This window comes from Erpetoichthys calabaricus, chromosome 12 (assembly GCF_900747795.2).
Source record: "Erpetoichthys calabaricus chromosome 12, fErpCal1.3, whole genome shotgun sequence".
Lineage (NCBI taxonomy): Eukaryota > Metazoa > Chordata > Cladistia > Polypteriformes > Polypteridae > Erpetoichthys > Erpetoichthys calabaricus.
The window spans coordinates 24790191-24809871 of NC_041405.2; the positions used below are offsets into that span (position 1 = coordinate 24790191).

A 19681-nucleotide genomic window follows, 5' to 3' on the forward strand; every position below is an offset into this window, starting at 1 on the left:
ATCTATAACACAGTCAAGTGTGCAGAAAGTAAAAGGGTCAGAATACTTTCTTGAATCTGCTGTATAAACATACTTTGGTAACAAATGTAAACTTTGAAAATAAAAATGGGTAAACAAATAATAATAAAAGATAATGAGTAAAATTTTTTAGAATACCAGCCATAATCATAATGGACTCACCAATCCTGCACTTCGGCTCCCTGTGCACCTGTCTTTGTACTGTAAATGCTACATGGGCTGGACCAGCATTGCCCATCCTCACCAGGTGGCAGAAAGACATCCAGACCAGGGAAGAGAGAGGAACCAGACTCGGAAGAGATGGCCAGAATAAATGGGCGGACGACCCATCGGAAATAGAAGAGATCACAGGGGACTTTCTACCCCCCCCCCCCCCAAAAAAATAGATGGCAGCAGCCCTCCATGAAGGCACCAGCAGGGAATGCTGGGAGATATAGTCCAGTAATGCAGCCCTGCAGGGGACCATGGGTGCCACAAGGGGGCGCTGTAGGGAGATGCGCTCCCCCATTTATCGGACTTTCGTGTGACCCGGGCAATTGCCCTGGCACGGGAAGTACTCCCGGGACCGTAATAAAAGGGGCCGCACTCCCTTTTCCAGGCGAGTCGGAGCTGGGAGAACATACAGCAATACTCGACTGGATGAGGGCAGTGCGGTGGTAAGAAGAAGAGAGGTATTGTGAGGAGAGGACACCTGTATGTTGTGTGATTGTGATACTTTAGGAGGTGAATTGAATAAATCTCACGTTATTTAAAACCAGAACTCTTGGTGTGATTGTGTTTAGGGGTTTGGGGTTCGCTGACACCCCGGTTTCCATCACAGTACGCTGCATTCTCATTGTGCAAATATGAACTACTTTTACTCCTCTTAATATAATGAGTAAAAATTAGAAGGTGGGCAACCAATATCACCCAAGCACTACACAGAATGGATGCATTTTTTTAACAAAGTTTCATCCTGCGTCTTACAAACATTGTAGTAGAAATTATAATTTTTCTATATAAATTAAAGATTCATGTTAATGATTGCTTGAAATTTGGGTGGCTATCTTACTCATTACCATTAAAGTCATCTTTACTTATTAGCATATCTGAAAATGATTCTCTCCTTATCTCACCCTCAGCTCCATCTCTAGCTCTAGCCATGCCGTCCTCTTTCGTCAGCTAAGTGCCTTCCTGGGGATTGATGTGCTGATTATGTTTTTGCTAAGATAAGTAAAGGTTATCCTGACAGCTATTTCCTAGCGAATGTATTTAATCTTTGCAAAGAAAGAGAAATAAATAATTATTGTGTCAAAGGGAAAAAAAAAATGGAAGTGGAAATTGGTTCCTTACTGCCCCCTTGTGTCCGTGAAACCGAAAAGAGCTCAGTACTTCGTAACACTCCAAATAGAAATGTTTAAAGAATTATGCTTGTAACAGGAAACCATATATACATTTAATGGGATAATAAATCAACCCGTTAGGCTCTTTTAAATGTCTTAAACACAGGCTGTAAATCATGGATCTTGTTCTGGGCAAATTTTTTAAAGACTGAATTGATTTAAGGTTTTAGATTTCAAGTTCAAGGCTGTTTGATGCCATTAGGGTGCCATGCGATTTGTGAGTAAAGGGCACATCCGCACTTGACTGTTTAGAATATTATTTAGTTACTCTTCGTTAACTTAACACTGTTATTAAACTTATTAGACTCATCCCCCATTTGGCTTTAGGCAGAGCATGTCTTTTACTTAATAAAAAGCAGGCCCACCAGTGATACGCCGAGTATCCTGTATCATTAATTGTGCTGAGCGCCATGATTCTACTGTAAGTTTGGTGAGCACAGACAAGATCATTAAAGAGAAGTTTTGTATTATTCAAGCCCAAGTTATTACTTCACAATCAAGGTGTATATTAGTTGGCCAAGTGAAATTGCGTTCTAAATTTATAAGTTCTAAAAAATAAACTAGCCTTCTCTTGCAGTTACTTCAAAGACTGCATCTCTGAAATGGACACATCTGAACATTTTATAATGGAGGCGAAGGGTATTTGGATCCTATTATGAAGAAACGCCTTAAAACCGACTAAATACGTCCAGTTCTTAAGCCAGAAATGTTATCGAGTATTGATCGGCGTCTTGAGTTTACATACATATTGCAAAGCAGCTTATCCACGTTGTTTTAAGTAGGCAAAAACTAAAAAATGGCAGCCGTTGTTGTGAGATTCAGCCATTCTTAGGGTAGGCTGGCTACGTGTTTCACTTCATCAAGTACCCCGTTCGTCTTCCTCCATGGCTCCCCATCAGCTCCAAGGGCATGAATTAAAACCTTGGAAAGCCATTGCCAAGCATCGTTATTGACATTAGTGAATCTCGATGCCAAAATGTGAATTTGCTACCTCTGTTCTGCAGACACTAGACGGTAATAACTGAAAAAGGCACACTTATGACTGCTTATATTCATTCACTCTACAGAAGATTATTTATTTATTGACTAAGATTGCTTGCTGCCTCTAGATTGATAGTGCAGGGGTGCACTTCGGTGAGAGAATATTGAGCAGACTTGGAGCGTGCAATCAAGTGACGTTATAGGCATATCCATCCAGCCATCCTCCTAACCTGATTAACCAGGGCAGGTCTGAAGGGCAGCTGGAGCTTATCCCAGCAGTCAAAGGGCACAAGGCAGGAACAATCCCTAGATGTGGCACACACTTTAGCAGTCTACCTAACCTGCAAGTGTTTGGACTGTGGGAGGAAACCAGGACACCAGGAAAACATGCAAACTCCATTTAGACGTAATCTCCAGTTTCCTTCTCTACGATACAGCAGCGCTACCACTGCATCACCTTTCCGTCCAATAGGAATGGAAAATTATGTGGTAACTGAAACGGATAGAAGGCGACGCAGTACAACACATTTGCAATGGCTTATGGGTAGTTTGAACATTTCTGGTGAAAGCCAAAGTCAAATGAACATAAGACGCTCCGATGCGGGATTGCATCATTATTGAACAACGCGTCATAGGGAGATTTCTTTGGGCAAAGGGAGTGAAACCTGCTGAAATTTCCACAAGGATGTTGGCTCAGTAGGGAAGTGAAAACAGCATGACTTAACATGAATGGTGAGAAAGGCTTAAAAAGGGAAGAACAATCGACCTTCAGCATTATGCACTCAAGTCCACATTGCCATAGCGAGTGCCTTCAAGAGAGAAGACCGATAGATTACGTTGTCCGCTGTTGCCACACATTTGGATATCAAGTATGGATCTGCTCATGCCATAGTGCATAATGCCTTGGGGTACCATAAAGCTGGCACAAAATGGGGACCCAAACAGCTTACTGATCAGCACAAGCCTACATCCTTTCGCTGAATTTCAGCAGGTTTTACTCTCTCTGCCCAGAGAAATCCCACGATGGAGCGTCGTTCAACAATGGTGCAATCCTGCATTGGAGCGTCCATCTTCATTTGACCTTAACTTCAACTAGAGTACTGTGCTGTGTGGGGTTGAAATACCCATAAGGCATTTCAAATGAATTGTAGTGCATCAGCTTCTACCTGTTGCGGTTATCACATAATTTTCAATTTGCCTTTGCTTTTTGATTTACCCATTTATTATTATTATATTAATTTTGTGCCTATAGCTCAGAAAAAATAGATTAATAGTTTAAAGGATGGAAATTGCTGTCCTCAATGTCTTCCATCCTTTAAACTATTCATTTACTTTTCTCAGCTATAGGCGCAATAATAATAATAATGATAATAATAACAATAATAATAATAATACAGTATATCCATCCATCATCCTAACCTGCTTTTCCAGGGCAGGGTTATGGGGCAGTGGGTGCCTATCCCAGCAAGCATTGGGCACAAGGAAGAAACAACACTTGGATAGGGTACGATCCTGTCAAACAGTGAACACACACACATACACACACACACATACACACTTGAGGCACTTTACAATGCTATTTCACATAAGTTTAATCAGGGCGAAGTTTAATAAGTTCAGCACACTATGATGTTCATCATAGGCCCAATGGTAGCGCTGAGCTGTCATTTCTGCCTCACAGTGCCAGAGTCCACATAGAGGTTGAATGTTCTCCTCTTGTATTTACAGATTGATTGGCATCAGTAAAATTCCGACAACTACAAAGACATTGCGCTCAGTTCTTTTCTTACTATATCCTCAGCAAGAGCAATTTATTGTGCCTTTTTTGTTTTATGGCACTTCAATCTGCTCTATCCCATTCTGCCATTTTTTTTAAGCTTTTTTTATTTGTTTGTGTGCAAGACACACCATGGGAAAGATGGCTTGGCTCTTTTAAAAACCTAAGGCTTATACTAACAATACAAAGCAGTGCAATCAGTTCATTCAGTCAGTCAGTCAGTCATTTTCTAACCTGCTTAGTCCTGCACAGGCTTGTGGGGGTCTGCTGGCATCAATCCCAGCTAGCATAGGGCGCAAGGCAGGAACAAACCCTGGATGGTGTGCCAGTCTATTGCAGGACAAACACACACCTCAGGTATACACTAGGGCCAATTTAGGATCGCCAATCTACCTAACCTGCATGTCTTTGAACTGTGGGAGGAAACCTACTCAGATGCATGGAGAAAACACTGCGAGGACCAGGGACACAAACGATGGCAAGGCAGCAACACTATCACTGCACCACCGTGCTGCCCACAATAAGCTCACTTCAGATTTACTATTATGTGTACAAAATACAAAGAAATTTTTATGTGCTCCTTTCAATACGCTGCTAGTGGGCTTGCATCTCGCCTCATATTGTTTGTAAGATAACATCGACTGTAAAGGGAGGGGCTTGGCATTGGGTTGTCATAACCCCTCCCATAATGGCTGCTGCAAGCAGATGTATGAGCAAGAAAGGTATCCTTACCCTGAGAAAATAGGACCTGGGATCTTTGATAAAACATATTATTTTCAGTTTATTTGGGCTGTCCTCAGAAATACAGAAGACATGCTTTCTAAAAATGGAAACCTTTGCTGCTCCAAAGAGAGCGTATTCAGTTGGTTTCAAAACTTTTACATATAATGGGATTATAAAACACCGGTATCGATAACTATAAGTCAAGTGTATTCACTGTACGTTTTCATCCTCTTTCTCTGTACATTTAGCATTCATTTGCTCACAGGTTGATGCGCTTGCTGCTTCCTGAGCAGCTCATTTTCTCCACCCTAGCAGCCCGCTTCTTCTCTTCTTCCATCTGCATCTTTTCGCGTTAAAACTGATTAAGCCAGTGTTTGTGTCGCAATTACTTAGTACATTTTCTTTCATTTTTCACTTAAGCTGGCACTTAAGTCTTCAATGTGGCTCAAAAATGATTTAAGATATGAAGAGGTAGGGGAAGTGGTCGCGAAGGTGGTAGGGAATGAGAACGGAGCCCGTATGCATACGTCACACGGGTGCCCTGCTGGCCACTGCTGAGAGTTGATTCTACAATAAAATAAAATAAAAATAAAAAGAGGAATAACCTTGGAGGTCAATCATCACCCAAAAGCGGATAGTAGACGTCACGTACGAGGTGTGATCAAAAAATACGGTGAATGTTTTAAAAAAGAAATGTTTATTGCAGTAAAAGATTTACAACTACTAGTCACCCTCAAAATACTCTCCTCCACTTCGAATGCACTTATCCCAATGCTCCTGCCACTTTACGAAGCAATTCTGGAAGTTTTCTTTCGAGAGTGTCTTTAGTTGGGCTCTCGTGGCTGCCTGGATGTCCTCAATGGATTGAAATCGTTTGCCTTTCACAGTCATTTTCAATTTAGGGAACAGCCAGAAGTCACACGGCGAATAAGGTGGATGCGGACACAGCGTAATGTTTTTATTCGACAGAACTTGTCGTACTAGAAGGGATGTGTGACAAGGAGTGTTGTCATGATGAAGAATGAAACCGTTTCAACATTTTCCTCGGTTATTGATGTTGAAGGACGTTCCTGATCTTTTCTCGTCTTCAACCGCGTCAGATCCATTACGACATAAATGATCAAACCACTTGTAAATAGTCTTAATTGTTGGTGCAGTGTCACCATAAAGCGATTTTAACATCTGATGGGTTTCCTGAGCTTTTTGCAATTTGAAAGAAAATTTCATGCTAATGCGTTGCTCGATATCCATTAATAACGACAAACTTGAAAAACACACTTGGAACTCAACAGTGGCTCACAAACGACTGACAGCATGAAAGAAGTTGAAACTTGTCACAAACTTGGCTCCAGGATGGACATGTCAGACCCTGCATTGAATTGTTTTGCGTTGCTCTTGGATTGTGCTCTACATCAACATTCACCGGAGTTTTTGATCACACCTCGTAGTATATGTGTACCAAATTTCAGGTCAATCGGTCAAATGGTTTGCGAGATACAGGTGATTTAAAATCATGGACAGACAAACGGACAGCGACGGTAGTGTATTATATAAGAAGATGACAGAAGGATACTTGTTTTGTAAAATTTTTAAAATATGTTTCACTTTAAAATGCAATTTCACATGACCACCTAATATATATCAAGATTGTGGAGAAATAACTATGACTTGAAAAATACCAAATGTAACCTTTGAGGCCTCAGAGAGACCCGCTCTGAACCGACTCCATCCTTGAATTGGACAGACGTGAGCCGACTGAAGGCACCAAACGACAGGTTGTAAAATCTTAATTAAGTGAGGTAATGGCAGGGCCTGGATCAAAGGGATTGAGATTAACTAAATAATAATGGTGAACAATTTCAGGGAGAAAAGGACTGTTAGACGAGTAGATGGAATTCCCATCTCTGAGCTAACTGACTAAAAGTAATTCCTGATATAAAACTTTATGGACAGTAGGAAACTGAACAGACTAAACACAGAGGGTTGTGTGCCGATTAAAAAGACGTTCACCACATTTCCATTATACATTTTTTGCCATACAGTATCTAATTGAACAAAATGAAGAAAAAAAGCAGGAGTGCATTTAGTTCCGCGCAAGGCAGAATGAGCAGGTCAGCTTCCTTTGAGTTGGATCCTGAGACGCGTCAAGATCGATTTTCCCCGATTGGTATAGAGAACTATATGCATATAGATAGCACCAAATAAACAGGGGGCAGCATTGCCTCTTCCTGGCATTTCTCTGAGTTTTAATTTCGCTGGTGTCCCATTCATTCCACCGAAGGCTTGATCAGGTAACCGTTAAAGGTGATATAGATGTCCACGTCATCGCTATAAACTGCATTTTCCCGCTCCCGCTTGTAAAGACGCACCCAGACCTCGTCGTTCTGCTCGAGATCGAGCATTATGCTCTGGCTCTGCATAATGCTCCTGTCGCTGGGTTGTGCATATAAGATCACCTTCTCTTTGTCATTATGCATGATGTGCATGTAGGTCTCCTTGAAATTCCAGGTGTGGATGTTCACGTTGAAAAAATAGATCCCAGGAATGTAGCAGTAGAATTTGCCTTTGAACATGTTGAAGTGTTCATACAGATTGACAAAGACAGTGTCAAACAGGAGGGACTGGTAGTACTCGACGCTGTGCAGAGCTTTTTTTCGGCCAACTGAGAAGGCGGAATACTGGTGCTTGCAGGGGTCCCCAGGGGCACCCATTTGACCCTTGAAACCTTTAGAGCCGATATATCCACGGGGTCCTAGTGGCCCTTCTTTGCCTGCTTTCCCAGGGGTACCTCTGTCTCCTTTGTCTCCTTTGTCACCTGCCAAAAAGAAAAGAAATTAAATAAATAATTTGGATTACTTTTGAATTATATCCATAACCCAGTTTGACTTGTCAGGCTTGAGTCTGGCATGAAATTGAAGCCCACGCTGCCCTGCAGAAAGAGAAAACACTTTGTTTTAGTAGTGACAAATGCGGATTAATCTATAGTGTCTTCCATATTGTTTAGGACAAGGACTCGTTTCTTCCTTGATTTGCCCCTCTGCTCCACCGTTTAAAATTATAAATCAAACAATTCAGATATTGTGATTAAAGTGCACGTTGAAGACTGTCATTTAAGGGGATGTGCACACATTTTGGTTACAACATGTAGAAAGGACAACATTTTTTCTGCATGTCCCCCATTTCAGGGCACCATAATTTTTGGAGAAATTGATGTCACAGGTGTTTGCGATTCCTCAGGTGCGTTTCATTGCTTGATAAGATAACTCAGCCTGCTTCTACCCTTTGGAGTCTGTAGTTGCCATTGTTCAACATGAGTACAAGAGCTATGCCAATGAAAGTCAAAGCAGCCATTATGAGGCTAAAAAACAAGAATAAAACCATTTGGTAAAACCTTAGGATGACCTAAATCAACTGTTTGGAATATCATGAAGAAGGAAGAACACACTGGTGGGCTCAGTAATCACAAAGGGACTGATAGGACAAGGAAGATCTCCACTGCTGATGAGAGAAGAATCCTCACGATGGTAAAGCCCCAAACGTCCATCTGACAGATCAGACACACTCTTCAGGAGGCCGATGGGTGTGTTTGTCAGAGACTTCATGAACAGAAATACAGAGGAGACACTGCAAGATACAAACCACTAGTCAGCCACAAAAACATGATGGTCAGATTACAGCTTGTGAAAAGGGACTTTAAAGGGCATCCAGAATTCTGGGAAAAGGTCTTGTGGACAGACGAGACAAAGCTGAACTTGATCAGAGTGATTGTGACAGCAAAGTGTGAAAACCAAAAGTAACTGCCCAAGATCCAAATCAGACCACCTCATCTTTTAAACATGGTGCTGAGGGTGTTATGGCTTGGGCATGTATGCCCTGACTGGCATACTTCTCTTCATTAATGATGGAACTGCTGACGACAGTCACACAATGAATTCTGAGGTATATAGAAACATCTGCTCAAGTTCCAGAAAATGCCACCAAACACATTCATCCTTCAACAAGCTAATGATCGCAGACATACTTCTAAGGCAACACAGGAGTTTTTCAAAGCTAAAATATGGAAAATTCTTGACTGGCCAAGCCAGTCAACTGATTTAAATCCAACTGAGCAGACCATCCATATTCTGAAAAAGGAAAACCTTAAGGGGATAAGCAGCTGAAACAAACAGAAGCTGAAGATGGCTGCATTAGAGAATCTCTAGATGTTCATTAGAACATCTCCATTGTGAATTTTCCATTGGGATTAATAAAATATCTATCTATCTATCTATCTATCTATCTATCTATCTATCTATCTATCTATCTATCTATCTATCTATCTATCTATCTATCTATCTATCTATCTATCTATCTATCTATCTATCTATCTATCTATCCATGCTATGCTATCCTGCCAACTACACAAAAATTAAAATCTATCTATCTATCTATCTATCTATCTATCTATCTATCTATCTATCTATCTATCTATCTATCTATCTATCTATCTATCTATCTATCTATCTATCTATCTATCTATCTATCTATCTATCTATCTATCTATCTATCCATGCTATGCTATCCTGCCAACTACACAAAAATTAAAATCTATCTATCTATCTATCTATCTATCTATCTATCTATCTATCTATCTATCTATCTATCTATCTATCTATCTATCTATCTATCTATCTATCTATCTATCTATCTATCTATCTATCTATCTATCTATCTAGAGGCCTGGCAGAGCAGAGAAGATCCTCAGCACCTGGTGATGTCTAGGAATCACAGACGTCAAGCAGTCATTACATGCCAGGGATATGCGACAAAGTCCTTAATATGACAACGGCTTTAATAGACCTGCCATTGCTGTGTCCCAAACATTATGGTGCCCTGAAATGGGGGGATCATGAAGAAAAAGTGTTATTTCTACACGGTGTGACTGAAATGTAAGCAAATCCCCTTAAATGAAAAGTCTACAATGTACACTTTAATTACGATGTCTGAATTGTTTGATTTGTAATTTTAAACTGTGGAGCAGAGGGGGGAAATCAAGGAACAATGGGCCTTTTCCCCAAGCATTATGGAAGGTACTCTTTATACTGTACATTAGTCATTTTTCAGCAGAAGTATTTACAAATCTTTGCAGTTTACTTGGTTACTAAGGAGCCATTTATGTTTCTAAACCAAACAGTGGCTGAGGAGTATTTATATACACAGATCCTGTTCCTACTGATATTAGGATAACATGTTATACTAAAATTTAGTCTTGTTTAGTACCAGAGCTTAATATAACAGTTGTGGTTGAATTTCAATGCCTTCATACTTTTGTTATTTAAGCATTAATATTGCGATTTTTTTCAGTGATGCAAAAATCAGCTCATCTGTCTTTTGCATTTCTGTTGTAATTATATTAAAGGAGGGCATAAAATGAAATGGGTATAATGAAAAGTAAAAGCAAGAACATTAAGAAGGTGCAAACCCGGGGATTGCTAAGGGTAGTAGAAGTCGGAGTCCTTGTAGCAAAAGCCCTAAGTGATCACTGCTGAGTCTTTAAAGCATCTGAATGGGTCAGAAGTGGAGCTTGGGGCAAAGTCTCAGCAGAAAATTGAGGATTATGACGTAATGAGAGTGATGTTCTGAGTTGTCAAACGCAAAAGGGCAAGCAACAAGCATTGGTTTTCACAAAGTTTGCTGCTTCAGTGTTTTTAGATCTTTTTGTCAGATATTCCTATGGTATACTGAAGTAGAATTACAAGCATTTCATAACTTTCAAAAGCTTCTATTGACAATAACATTAAGTTTATACAAAGAGTCAATATTTGCAGTGTTGGCCCTTCTTTCTTTTCCAAGACCTCTGAAATTCACCCTGGCATTGCTGTCAATCAACTTCTGGGCCAAATCCTGACTGACGGTGGCCCACTCTGGCAGAATCAATGCTCGGAGTTTGTCAGAATTTGTGAGTTTTTGTTTGTCCACCCGCCTCTTGAGGTTTGACCACAAGTTCTCAATGGGATTAAAGTCTGGGGCGTTTCCTGGCCATGGACCCCGAATTTTGATGTTTTGTTCCCTGAGCCACTTAGTTATCACTTTTGCCTTATGGCCCGGTGCTCCATCATGATGGAAAAGGCATTGTTGGTCACCAAACTGTTCTTGAATGGTTGGGAGAAGTTGCTCTCGAAGGACATTTTAGTCCCATTCTTTATTCATGGCTGTGTCCTTAGGCAAAATTGAAAGTGAGTCCACTGCCTTGGCTGAGAAGCAACCCCACAAATAAATGCTCTCAGGATGCTTTACTGTTGGCATGACACAGGACTAAAGGTAGCTCCGCTCACCTTTGCTTTTGTCCGGTTGCCCACAACAATCAGAAAGGGGATTCATCAGAGAACATGACTTTCCCCCAGCAGTCCTCAGCAGTCCAATCCCTGTACCTTTTGCAGAATATCAGCCTGTCCCTGATGTTTTTCTTGGCTTCTTTGCTGCCCTTCTTCATACCAGGCCATCCTCCAAAAGTCTTCACCTCCCTCACAGTGTCTGCAGATGCACTCCCACCTGCCTGTTGCCATTCCTGAGCAAGCTTTGCACTGGTGGTATCCACAGCTGAATCAACTTTAGGAGACGGTCCCGGCACTTGCTGGACTTTCTTGGGCGCCCTGAAGCCTTCCTCACAACAGCATTGGAAATGGGATTTTTTGGGGATTAAGTTCATTTTCATGGCACATAGGAACTTTGCAATTAATTGTAATTCATCTGACCATGCTTCATAACATTCTGGAGTAGATGCAAATTGCCATCATAACAACTGAGGCAGCAAACTTTGTGGAAATTAATATTTGTGTCATTCTCAAAACTTTTGGCCATGACTGTATGGCTACCACAGGTCCTGGCACACTTCTCTCCATTGATGATAGAATGGCTGAAAGAAGTTGATCAATAAATCCTGAGGTGTGCAGAGACATCTGATTTGCTCAAGTTCCAGTAAATGCCTCCAAACGCATTGGATTTTGCTTCATCCTACAACAAGATAATGACCCAAAAGGCAGGAAAGTTCTTGAATGGCCAAGCCAGTCACCCGATTCACAACCAATTGAGCAGGCCTTCCATACACTAAACATACAAGCCAACCCCAAAAACAAGGAGCTGAAGATGGCTGCATGGACAGAGCATCACCGGAGAAGATCCTCAACAGAAGATTTAGGAGGCCGATGTCATGAGAGAGATGTTCTGATTCGTCAGCTGCATACACCCCTATGTGATACCATAGACACCCACTGGGTTCTGGTAGATCTCCCCTATCAGGATGACGGCATGTTCCAAATACAGTATACTATCGCCTATACATCTTTATATATAATACGCTACCGTGGCTGTCCATTTGTCTGTCCAGGATTTTAAATCACCTGTAGCTCGCAAACCGTTTGAACTATTGACCTGAAATTTGGTACACATATACTACGTGACGTCTGCTATCCATTATCGGGGTGATGATTGACCTCCAAGGTTATTCCTCTTTTTATTTTTATTTTATTGTAGAATCAACTCTCGGCAGAGGCCAGCAGGGCGGCCGTGCAGGATATGCGTACAGGCACCGTTCTCATCCCTACCCTCTTCACCGTCACTTGCCCTTCCTCTTCATATCTTAAATCATTCTTGAGACAGATTGAAGACTTAAGTGCCAGCTTAAGTGAAAAATTAAGAAAAACGTACTAAGTAATTGAAACATAAACACTGAGTTAATGAGTTTTAACACAAAAAGATGCCAACAGAAGAAAAGAAGAAGCGGGCCGCTAGGGTGGAGAAAAGCAAGCGCATCATCCTCTGAGCAAACGAATGAAAAACGTACAGAGAAAGAGGAGGAAAACTAGGAATGCTCAAGTCAAGTGTATTCACTGCACGTTATCATGCAGTCCGCCGTTACTGGTATGAAGATAATACACGTTTAAAAAACATTTTACATTCTACAGGCATCTTTCATTACGCCATCTTCCAACATGGTATGCCCGCAACCCTAAATATTGACATGCTTTGCAGTTTCATCGCCACCCTTTGAGTTTAGATGCGGCAGGATCTGATTGCTGCCTCCTCTTCACCACCTAAGCAGGTGGTCAGCTCCCCAGAAACCCAGCGTAGAGCCAAATTTACCACCAGGCATCTTGCCTTTGCTTCCAAAATATTATTAAGTGGGTGCACTTGTGATGCCGCCTGAAAGTAGTGTGGAAATATTCAAATTCATGCTCTTATGATTTCTCACATTATGCTCCCTCAAATTTCAAACATTTTTCACCGTGATGAAGACATCGACGTCACGCAGCGAGCACACAGCAGGAGAGGGTCTTACCTGCGAGAAGTCAAAGGCACAGCTGTCGGCACTTAGCGAGAGGAGCCACACCGTATTACACCACAGAATTAAAGGCAAAAAGGTTTTAAAGATATGCCTGGCTGCAGCCTTAGATTTGTCAGTTTGCTCTTAATTAAGAGATTTCTTTTTTTTAATTTCTCCTAACATACTTTAACGCCTCCTTTAATTATTTTTAATCTAAATGCAAAGTGCTGCGGAGCTGCTCCTCTAAACTTTAAACTGCAATTAGTGGCTTGGCTTTGCACTGGGCTGTTTTCTTTTCAAGGCATTTATAAAAAAAAAAAAAAGTATAATTTGTGGTAAAGTCATTCCTCACCTTACTGGGAAGCGCATGAGTCAGCCTGTGAGCTTGCAGGATTCATTTAGTTTTGCAGAAAAATGATATCAAGGGAAAAACGAACAGATAAAATGAAAATAAATAACACGCAGGTTAAATGGTAAAATGTCACCTGAAGCGGCGAGGTGACGTGGAAATTTTAGTTTGTGATTTAAAACAGTCAGTTAGTCATCTTTGAACCCCCTTAGTCATGAATAGGGTCACGGGGGTCTTCTGGAGCCTTTCCCCAGTGGCATAGGGCAAAAGGCAGGAACAAACCCTGGATGGGGTGCCAGTCCATTTGCAGGGCAAACACACACACACCCGTATTCACTGCAAATTTTTAATTGATTTTCCTTAGGGACAAATATTGGAGGTAATCCACTTGAAAGTTTTGACAGACTAAATTTGGCTGAAAGCAGGCATGAAAGAATCTTCATAAACGGATTAGGAGATGAAATCATAAGCACAAAAAAAAACTAAAAAAAAAAAAAACGGAGGTTCCAGAAATTGAGACGTCAATCCATAACACTAAACTAGAAATCACAGTCATGAAATCACAAGCAGTAAATTCAAAAACCAGTCGAATTTTTATGCTTCTTAACTACATGCTTGGATCAACTGTTATCAGATCACCTACGATGTACACCTAACACAAAAGGTGTCAAGTAACCTCTTGGGCTTTTTTCTTAATGGGGGAATAGGAAGAAATGTCAAAATCAGCTAAGTAATTGTTACCAGTAACCTGTCTCACTGTCCATGCTGTACCCCATGCTTTCAGCCCTTTGCAATCTCTAATGGCAGGCTTCTTGCTGACCGGGACTGTCATTTATTTTAACTCCTTTACTCAAACCAAGTATACCACCAATAGATAATTTCACAAACCATTCTTCAAGTCCCTCGTGGACTGCAGCTAGACAAAGAATGATCAATCCAGCACTTGGTAAAGCTAGAAATGAATAATCGGATGGAGACATTTAGTTTAAGCTTTTACTTAAGAACTACAGTATGTGTATTTACAAATTAACCAATAGCAGCAAATATAAGAAATAAAAGAGAGCCCCACCAAAGCAACAGGATAATTAAAAGGGCAGGCTGAGTTATAGGAGGCACTCTCTGGAGGTCGCAGCAAAGGAGAGAATTAAAACCAAACTGAGTGCCATTATGAACAAAGCTGCACATCCTCTCTCTGACACACCAACACTGAGGGCTTTCAGCCAACAAATTATACAGCAGAAGTGTGTCAGGAAACGTGACTGGGGGTCCTTTATACCAACAGCAATAAACTATCTATCTATCTATCTATCTATCTATCTATCTATCTATCTATCTATCTATCTATCTATCTATCTATCTATCTATCTATCTATCTATCTATCTATCTATCTATCTATCTATCTATCTAACTAATCCTGCCTACTATACTAAAATTAATATCTATCTATTTTACTGCTATTACAACTACTATATATAAGTAAGAAACATCTTTTAAAGTAGATGCTACATGATCCATCTATTGCATAGTGTGTTTCCTATCTTTATGTTATATAAAGCCCTTATAGCTATATAGAGATTAACAAGGAAAGGGACGGTTATATATTAGGTAAAAAAGTAGTAAGAAGACCTGTTTATGCATTATATAGTGTCTTTTCTATCTGTCTGTCTGTGTTGAGCCTTCTGTAAAAAGGCACCATATGAGATTGATCTGTATGATAGATGTGAAAGGCACAAAATAAAATATATGGATACAAATGGAGATGTAAAAGATGAGACAAATCTATTTATCTTGAGCCTCAAATAATGAAAGGCACTTCAAAAGATCTATCTATCTATCTATCTATCTATCTATCTATCTATCTATCTATCTATCTATCTATCTATCTATCTATCTATCTATCTATCTATCATATCTATCTATCTGTCTATACATTTATTATATAGTGACTTATCTATCTGTCTGTTTTATCCTGCCAACTGCACTATAATTAATATCTATCTATCTATCTATATATCTATCTATCTATCTATCTATCTATCTATCTATCTATCTATCTATCTATCTATCTATCTATCTATCTATCTATCTATCTATCTTGCCAACTACACTAAAATTAATATCTATCTATCTATCTATCTATCTTGCCAACTACACTAAAATTAATATCTATCTATCTATCTTGCCAACTACACTAAAATTAATATCTATCTATCTATCAATCTACAGTTAGGTCCATAAATATTTGGACATAGACAACTTTTTTCTAATTTTGGTTCTGTACATTACCACAATGAATTTTAAATGAAACAACTCCGATGCAGTTGAAGTGCAGACTTTCAGCTTTAATTCAGTGGGGTGAACAAAACGATTGCATAAAAATGTGAGGCAACTAAAGCATTTTTTGAACACAATCCCTTCATTTCAGGGGCTCAAAAGTAATTGGTAATTTCAAAGCTTTGGGGACCACGGGTACAGAGCTTTGAAGCTCAGCCCTGTAGGGACCAGTGGTCACCACCAGGGGGTGCCCCCATGCCTACGGAGCCCTGCACCTCAACACTTCCACCACACCCCGAAGTGCTGGGGGGAAGAGGACCGGAGACAACCGGCGTGCTTCCAGGTACGCAGCCGGCACTTCTGCCACACTGGGGAAAATGTGAATTTCCCATTGGGATTAATAAAGTATCTATCTATCTATCTATCTATCTATCTATCTATCTATCTATCTATCTATCTATCTATCTATCTATCTATCTATCTATCTATCTATCTATCTATCTATCTATCTATCTATCTATCTATCTATCTACCTGGAGCACATCCGGGTGGTCATAAAAGGGGCCGCCTCCCTCCGCTTGGGGGCTGGAGTTGGGAGGTCAAGAGGCGAGATTTTGGAGGAGGAAAGGAGGCGGCCTGAAGAGTGAAAGAGGCATTGTGTTGTTGGCCAGGACTTTTGGGGGAGTTTGGGGTTGTGTGTGCACCTGTAAATAATAGTTGTGTAAATAAACATGTATTGGGTTGTACAGAACGATGTCTGCCTGTCTGTGTCTGGGTCGAGCTCCACAATGGATATGCAGCAAATGCATTATACACACACATTGCATTTTCACTGAAATCTTTACATCCATCTTTAGCAGAAACATACAAATGAAATGACATTTTCCATCTCAAAACACAAATTATCAATCTGACAACCTGCTCTGTTTAGAGGTCCAGCATGATAGGGGCACAGCTTTGTACGCTTTATATTTTTACTGATAATGAAGGCCCACTGATAAAGCTGTTTGCAGAATAATATTAAGAGAAGAGAAGGGAGGTAGAGGATGTCCTAAAATGCTGCAAATGTGACAGCTCTAGCCAAAGTGCAAATGTCTGGATGTGTGAACGGAATCAAGTCTGGTGTGATAAATTCCTAATTAAATCGTTCAATGACCGCTTCTGCTGCATAGCCTTGGCACGTGTCGCCTGATATTCTTCTACATTCATGAAAATGTGCAGTCTCTCGGGCTGCTGAAAAATATACAGTTGTCAAAAATCATGTCACAGCCAACATTATGGTATCTTGCCACTGGTGCCACCACTACAAAGTACATGGGGTAAGTAACATAAAAAAATATTTCTGGGGGGAGTATTCCTTTAAATGGAAGGTAACCTACATAACCACCTGGATTCATGGATTTTGCTCTGAATCCTCTTAACTTCTCTTGTCTTCCTTGTTTTAACTCAAGTACCATCTTGCTAGGCATGAGCCCTATTTTATATGCCTTGCTGTGTAAGGCCGGAGTGATACTTCACGTGACGAGACGCATGCTGCAGCGGATGTTCCTGCTACGCAAGCGTTGAAGCATTTATACTTGCGCGCATACTTTACGTAAATCTGGAGGAATCCACCAGGTGGCAGTACGAGATATTATCATGGTGAGAACATGTTCGGCTTCTCTGTGTTGCCTAGAACACCCATTAAATTCCGATGACACCTTACCGCAATATCTCTGAAAAGGATGTTTATTGATTAAATCCAGGGATGTGTCCATTTCAGCTAGCATTGGGCACGTGGCTGAAACAATCCCTGGATGATGTCTCGGCTCATCGCAAGGTGAATACAAGCACACACATACACTAACGTCATTTTAGCGGCACCAAATCCCCAAATCTGCATGTCTTTGGAAGGAAACTGGAGCACACTGAGGAAACCCAGCAGGAAAACATGTAAACTCCAGGCAGGGAATATCAGCGACGTGACTCCCTGCAAGACAGTAGCGCTAACGCTCTGCCACTGTGTCACCCCATGTGTGTAATTATTAACAGTATTCATTATTTAAACGAAATTACCAATTTATCTGTAAAATGTAATATACATACTTTAATGCTTTTCATCATGAAAGTGATATCAGGTATAAATCTAAGGTTTCTAAATGTGCAGAGAGTTGGAATATCATACATTTAATGTGCTCAGTGTGGCGATCTATTGCTGGTGATTCGCTGCTGTCAGGAGCAGAGGAAGCCCTAGAAAAAAAGATAGCACAGAAGACGGTATGTGAGAATTTTAAAACGTATCGTGTCATTACGATCGGGAATATGCGACGCTTGAATATAAAAGCACCATGAATACATCTGTATGTCAGCATTTTGCTTCGCCACATCAAACCATTTATCAAATATCGAAGCGCGCACACCGATCTCGTAGGATCCGCAAAGTGGCTTTCTGTCACATATAGATAGTAAACAGAGACTCTGACGTCACATTCCAACTTTTAGCACACTGCGCCCCCCGACTTTTTGCTGGTACTGCAACTCGCACACGTGTCACGTTAATTTCTGAGGATCTGCTCAGAGGACGCATCAAATGAAAGCTCAGAACACGTGGCAGCCATGATGCGGGCGCATACGCGTTCTGAGCGTGAAGTATAAATGAGCCCTAAGCCTGTGTTGTAAAAAGCCAGGGGTCCTAGAAACTATTGAAATCATCAGAAAAAAAATTGAAATGTAGAGATGTCAGATAATTGAAAGGAACTACTCTGGGCGTCTCTATCCTAGGAGGTTCCGTTTTGGTGACGTGCTCACCTCGTTTGTATATTAGCGGCTAAGCGAGTTTCTGTTTCCTCGGAGGAGGAGCCCTTACCCCGACTCCACCTCTCACTTCCGGGTGTAGATGTTTATATATAAGACTAGGGGGCTCCGCCCTCTGCTCGCCCACCCCCAGGTTTGGTTTACTGGATAAACAATTTAAAGAGATTGTTATTTTCATGGGAATTATTACATATGCATTATTTTCACTTTTACTTTAAAACTTTTGTAAAAACAGTATTTGTCCTTTATTTCCTGCCCCAGGCGTGGTTAAATCTCTTTCTTGCGGGACGTATAATGCTGTGTTGTGAAGGGTGGGGGCTGAACGCACGCTAAGGAGATGCGGTCAGTTCAGCTGTTTTAAAAAAAAGGGTTTTCAATTTTTGATGCTGCTGCTGCTGGGGAGCTGCATGTTCTGCTTGTCGCGCTTTGCGTCAGTCATTTAAAAGCCAATACAGCAGCTGTCCTTTTGCCAATTTGCATCTCTGCCGCTCGCATTGTGAAGGTGGGGAGCTGAACGCATGCTAAGGAGATGCGGACGGATCAGCTGCTGGCTTTGTACTTCTGCTGCCGAGGTGCGTGATCTGCATGTCGCACTGCGCATCAATCATTTAGAAGCCTGTACAGTAGCTGTCCTTCAGTCTCACTGCCTTGTCTTGCGTGACGTCAAATTGTCTTCTGAGTAGATCACGTCACATCTCCCTGCCAAGATTTTTTTCATAATAGAGAGATATGTACAGTATGTTTTGTGTGGTTGAAAGTCTTTTGGAGGAAATCATTTGCTCATAAATGAAAAAGTTATTCGAATTACTATTAACATCGATAAAAAAAGTAATATGTCAAATGGCAGTTGTGAGCAGTAGGGGGCACCACCGAACCCCCAAATTCCAGACACACAAGACCTAACCCTAATTCCAGGATCAAATAAAAGATTTTTAATCCATACAGTTCAAAAACAACATTTACTACAGCCAATATACAAACTTAAATGTTCTCTCTCTCTCTCTCTCTGTCTTCTCTCTCTATTCTCTCCTCCAGTGAGTTTCACCCGCTGCCTCCTGACTCTGACTACATGGGATATGGC

At 40.9% G+C, this 19681-nt stretch overlaps 1 protein-coding gene across 1 annotated transcript in view; it reads right to left on the bottom strand.

Annotated features, from left to right (window-relative positions):
* Window positions 1-6891: 6891 nt before the first annotated feature.
* LOC114661969 (complement C1q tumor necrosis factor-related protein 1-like) overlaps window positions 6892-19681 on the bottom strand; it is a 42078-nt gene continuing 29288 nt past the window's right edge. Inside the window, exon 3 of the mRNA XM_028815242.2 lies at window positions 6892-7696. Coding sequence (XP_028671075.1) covers window positions 7149-7696 — 548 coding nt within the window. The 3' untranslated portion in view covers window positions 6892-7148. The remainder of the gene's footprint in view (window positions 7697-19681) is intronic.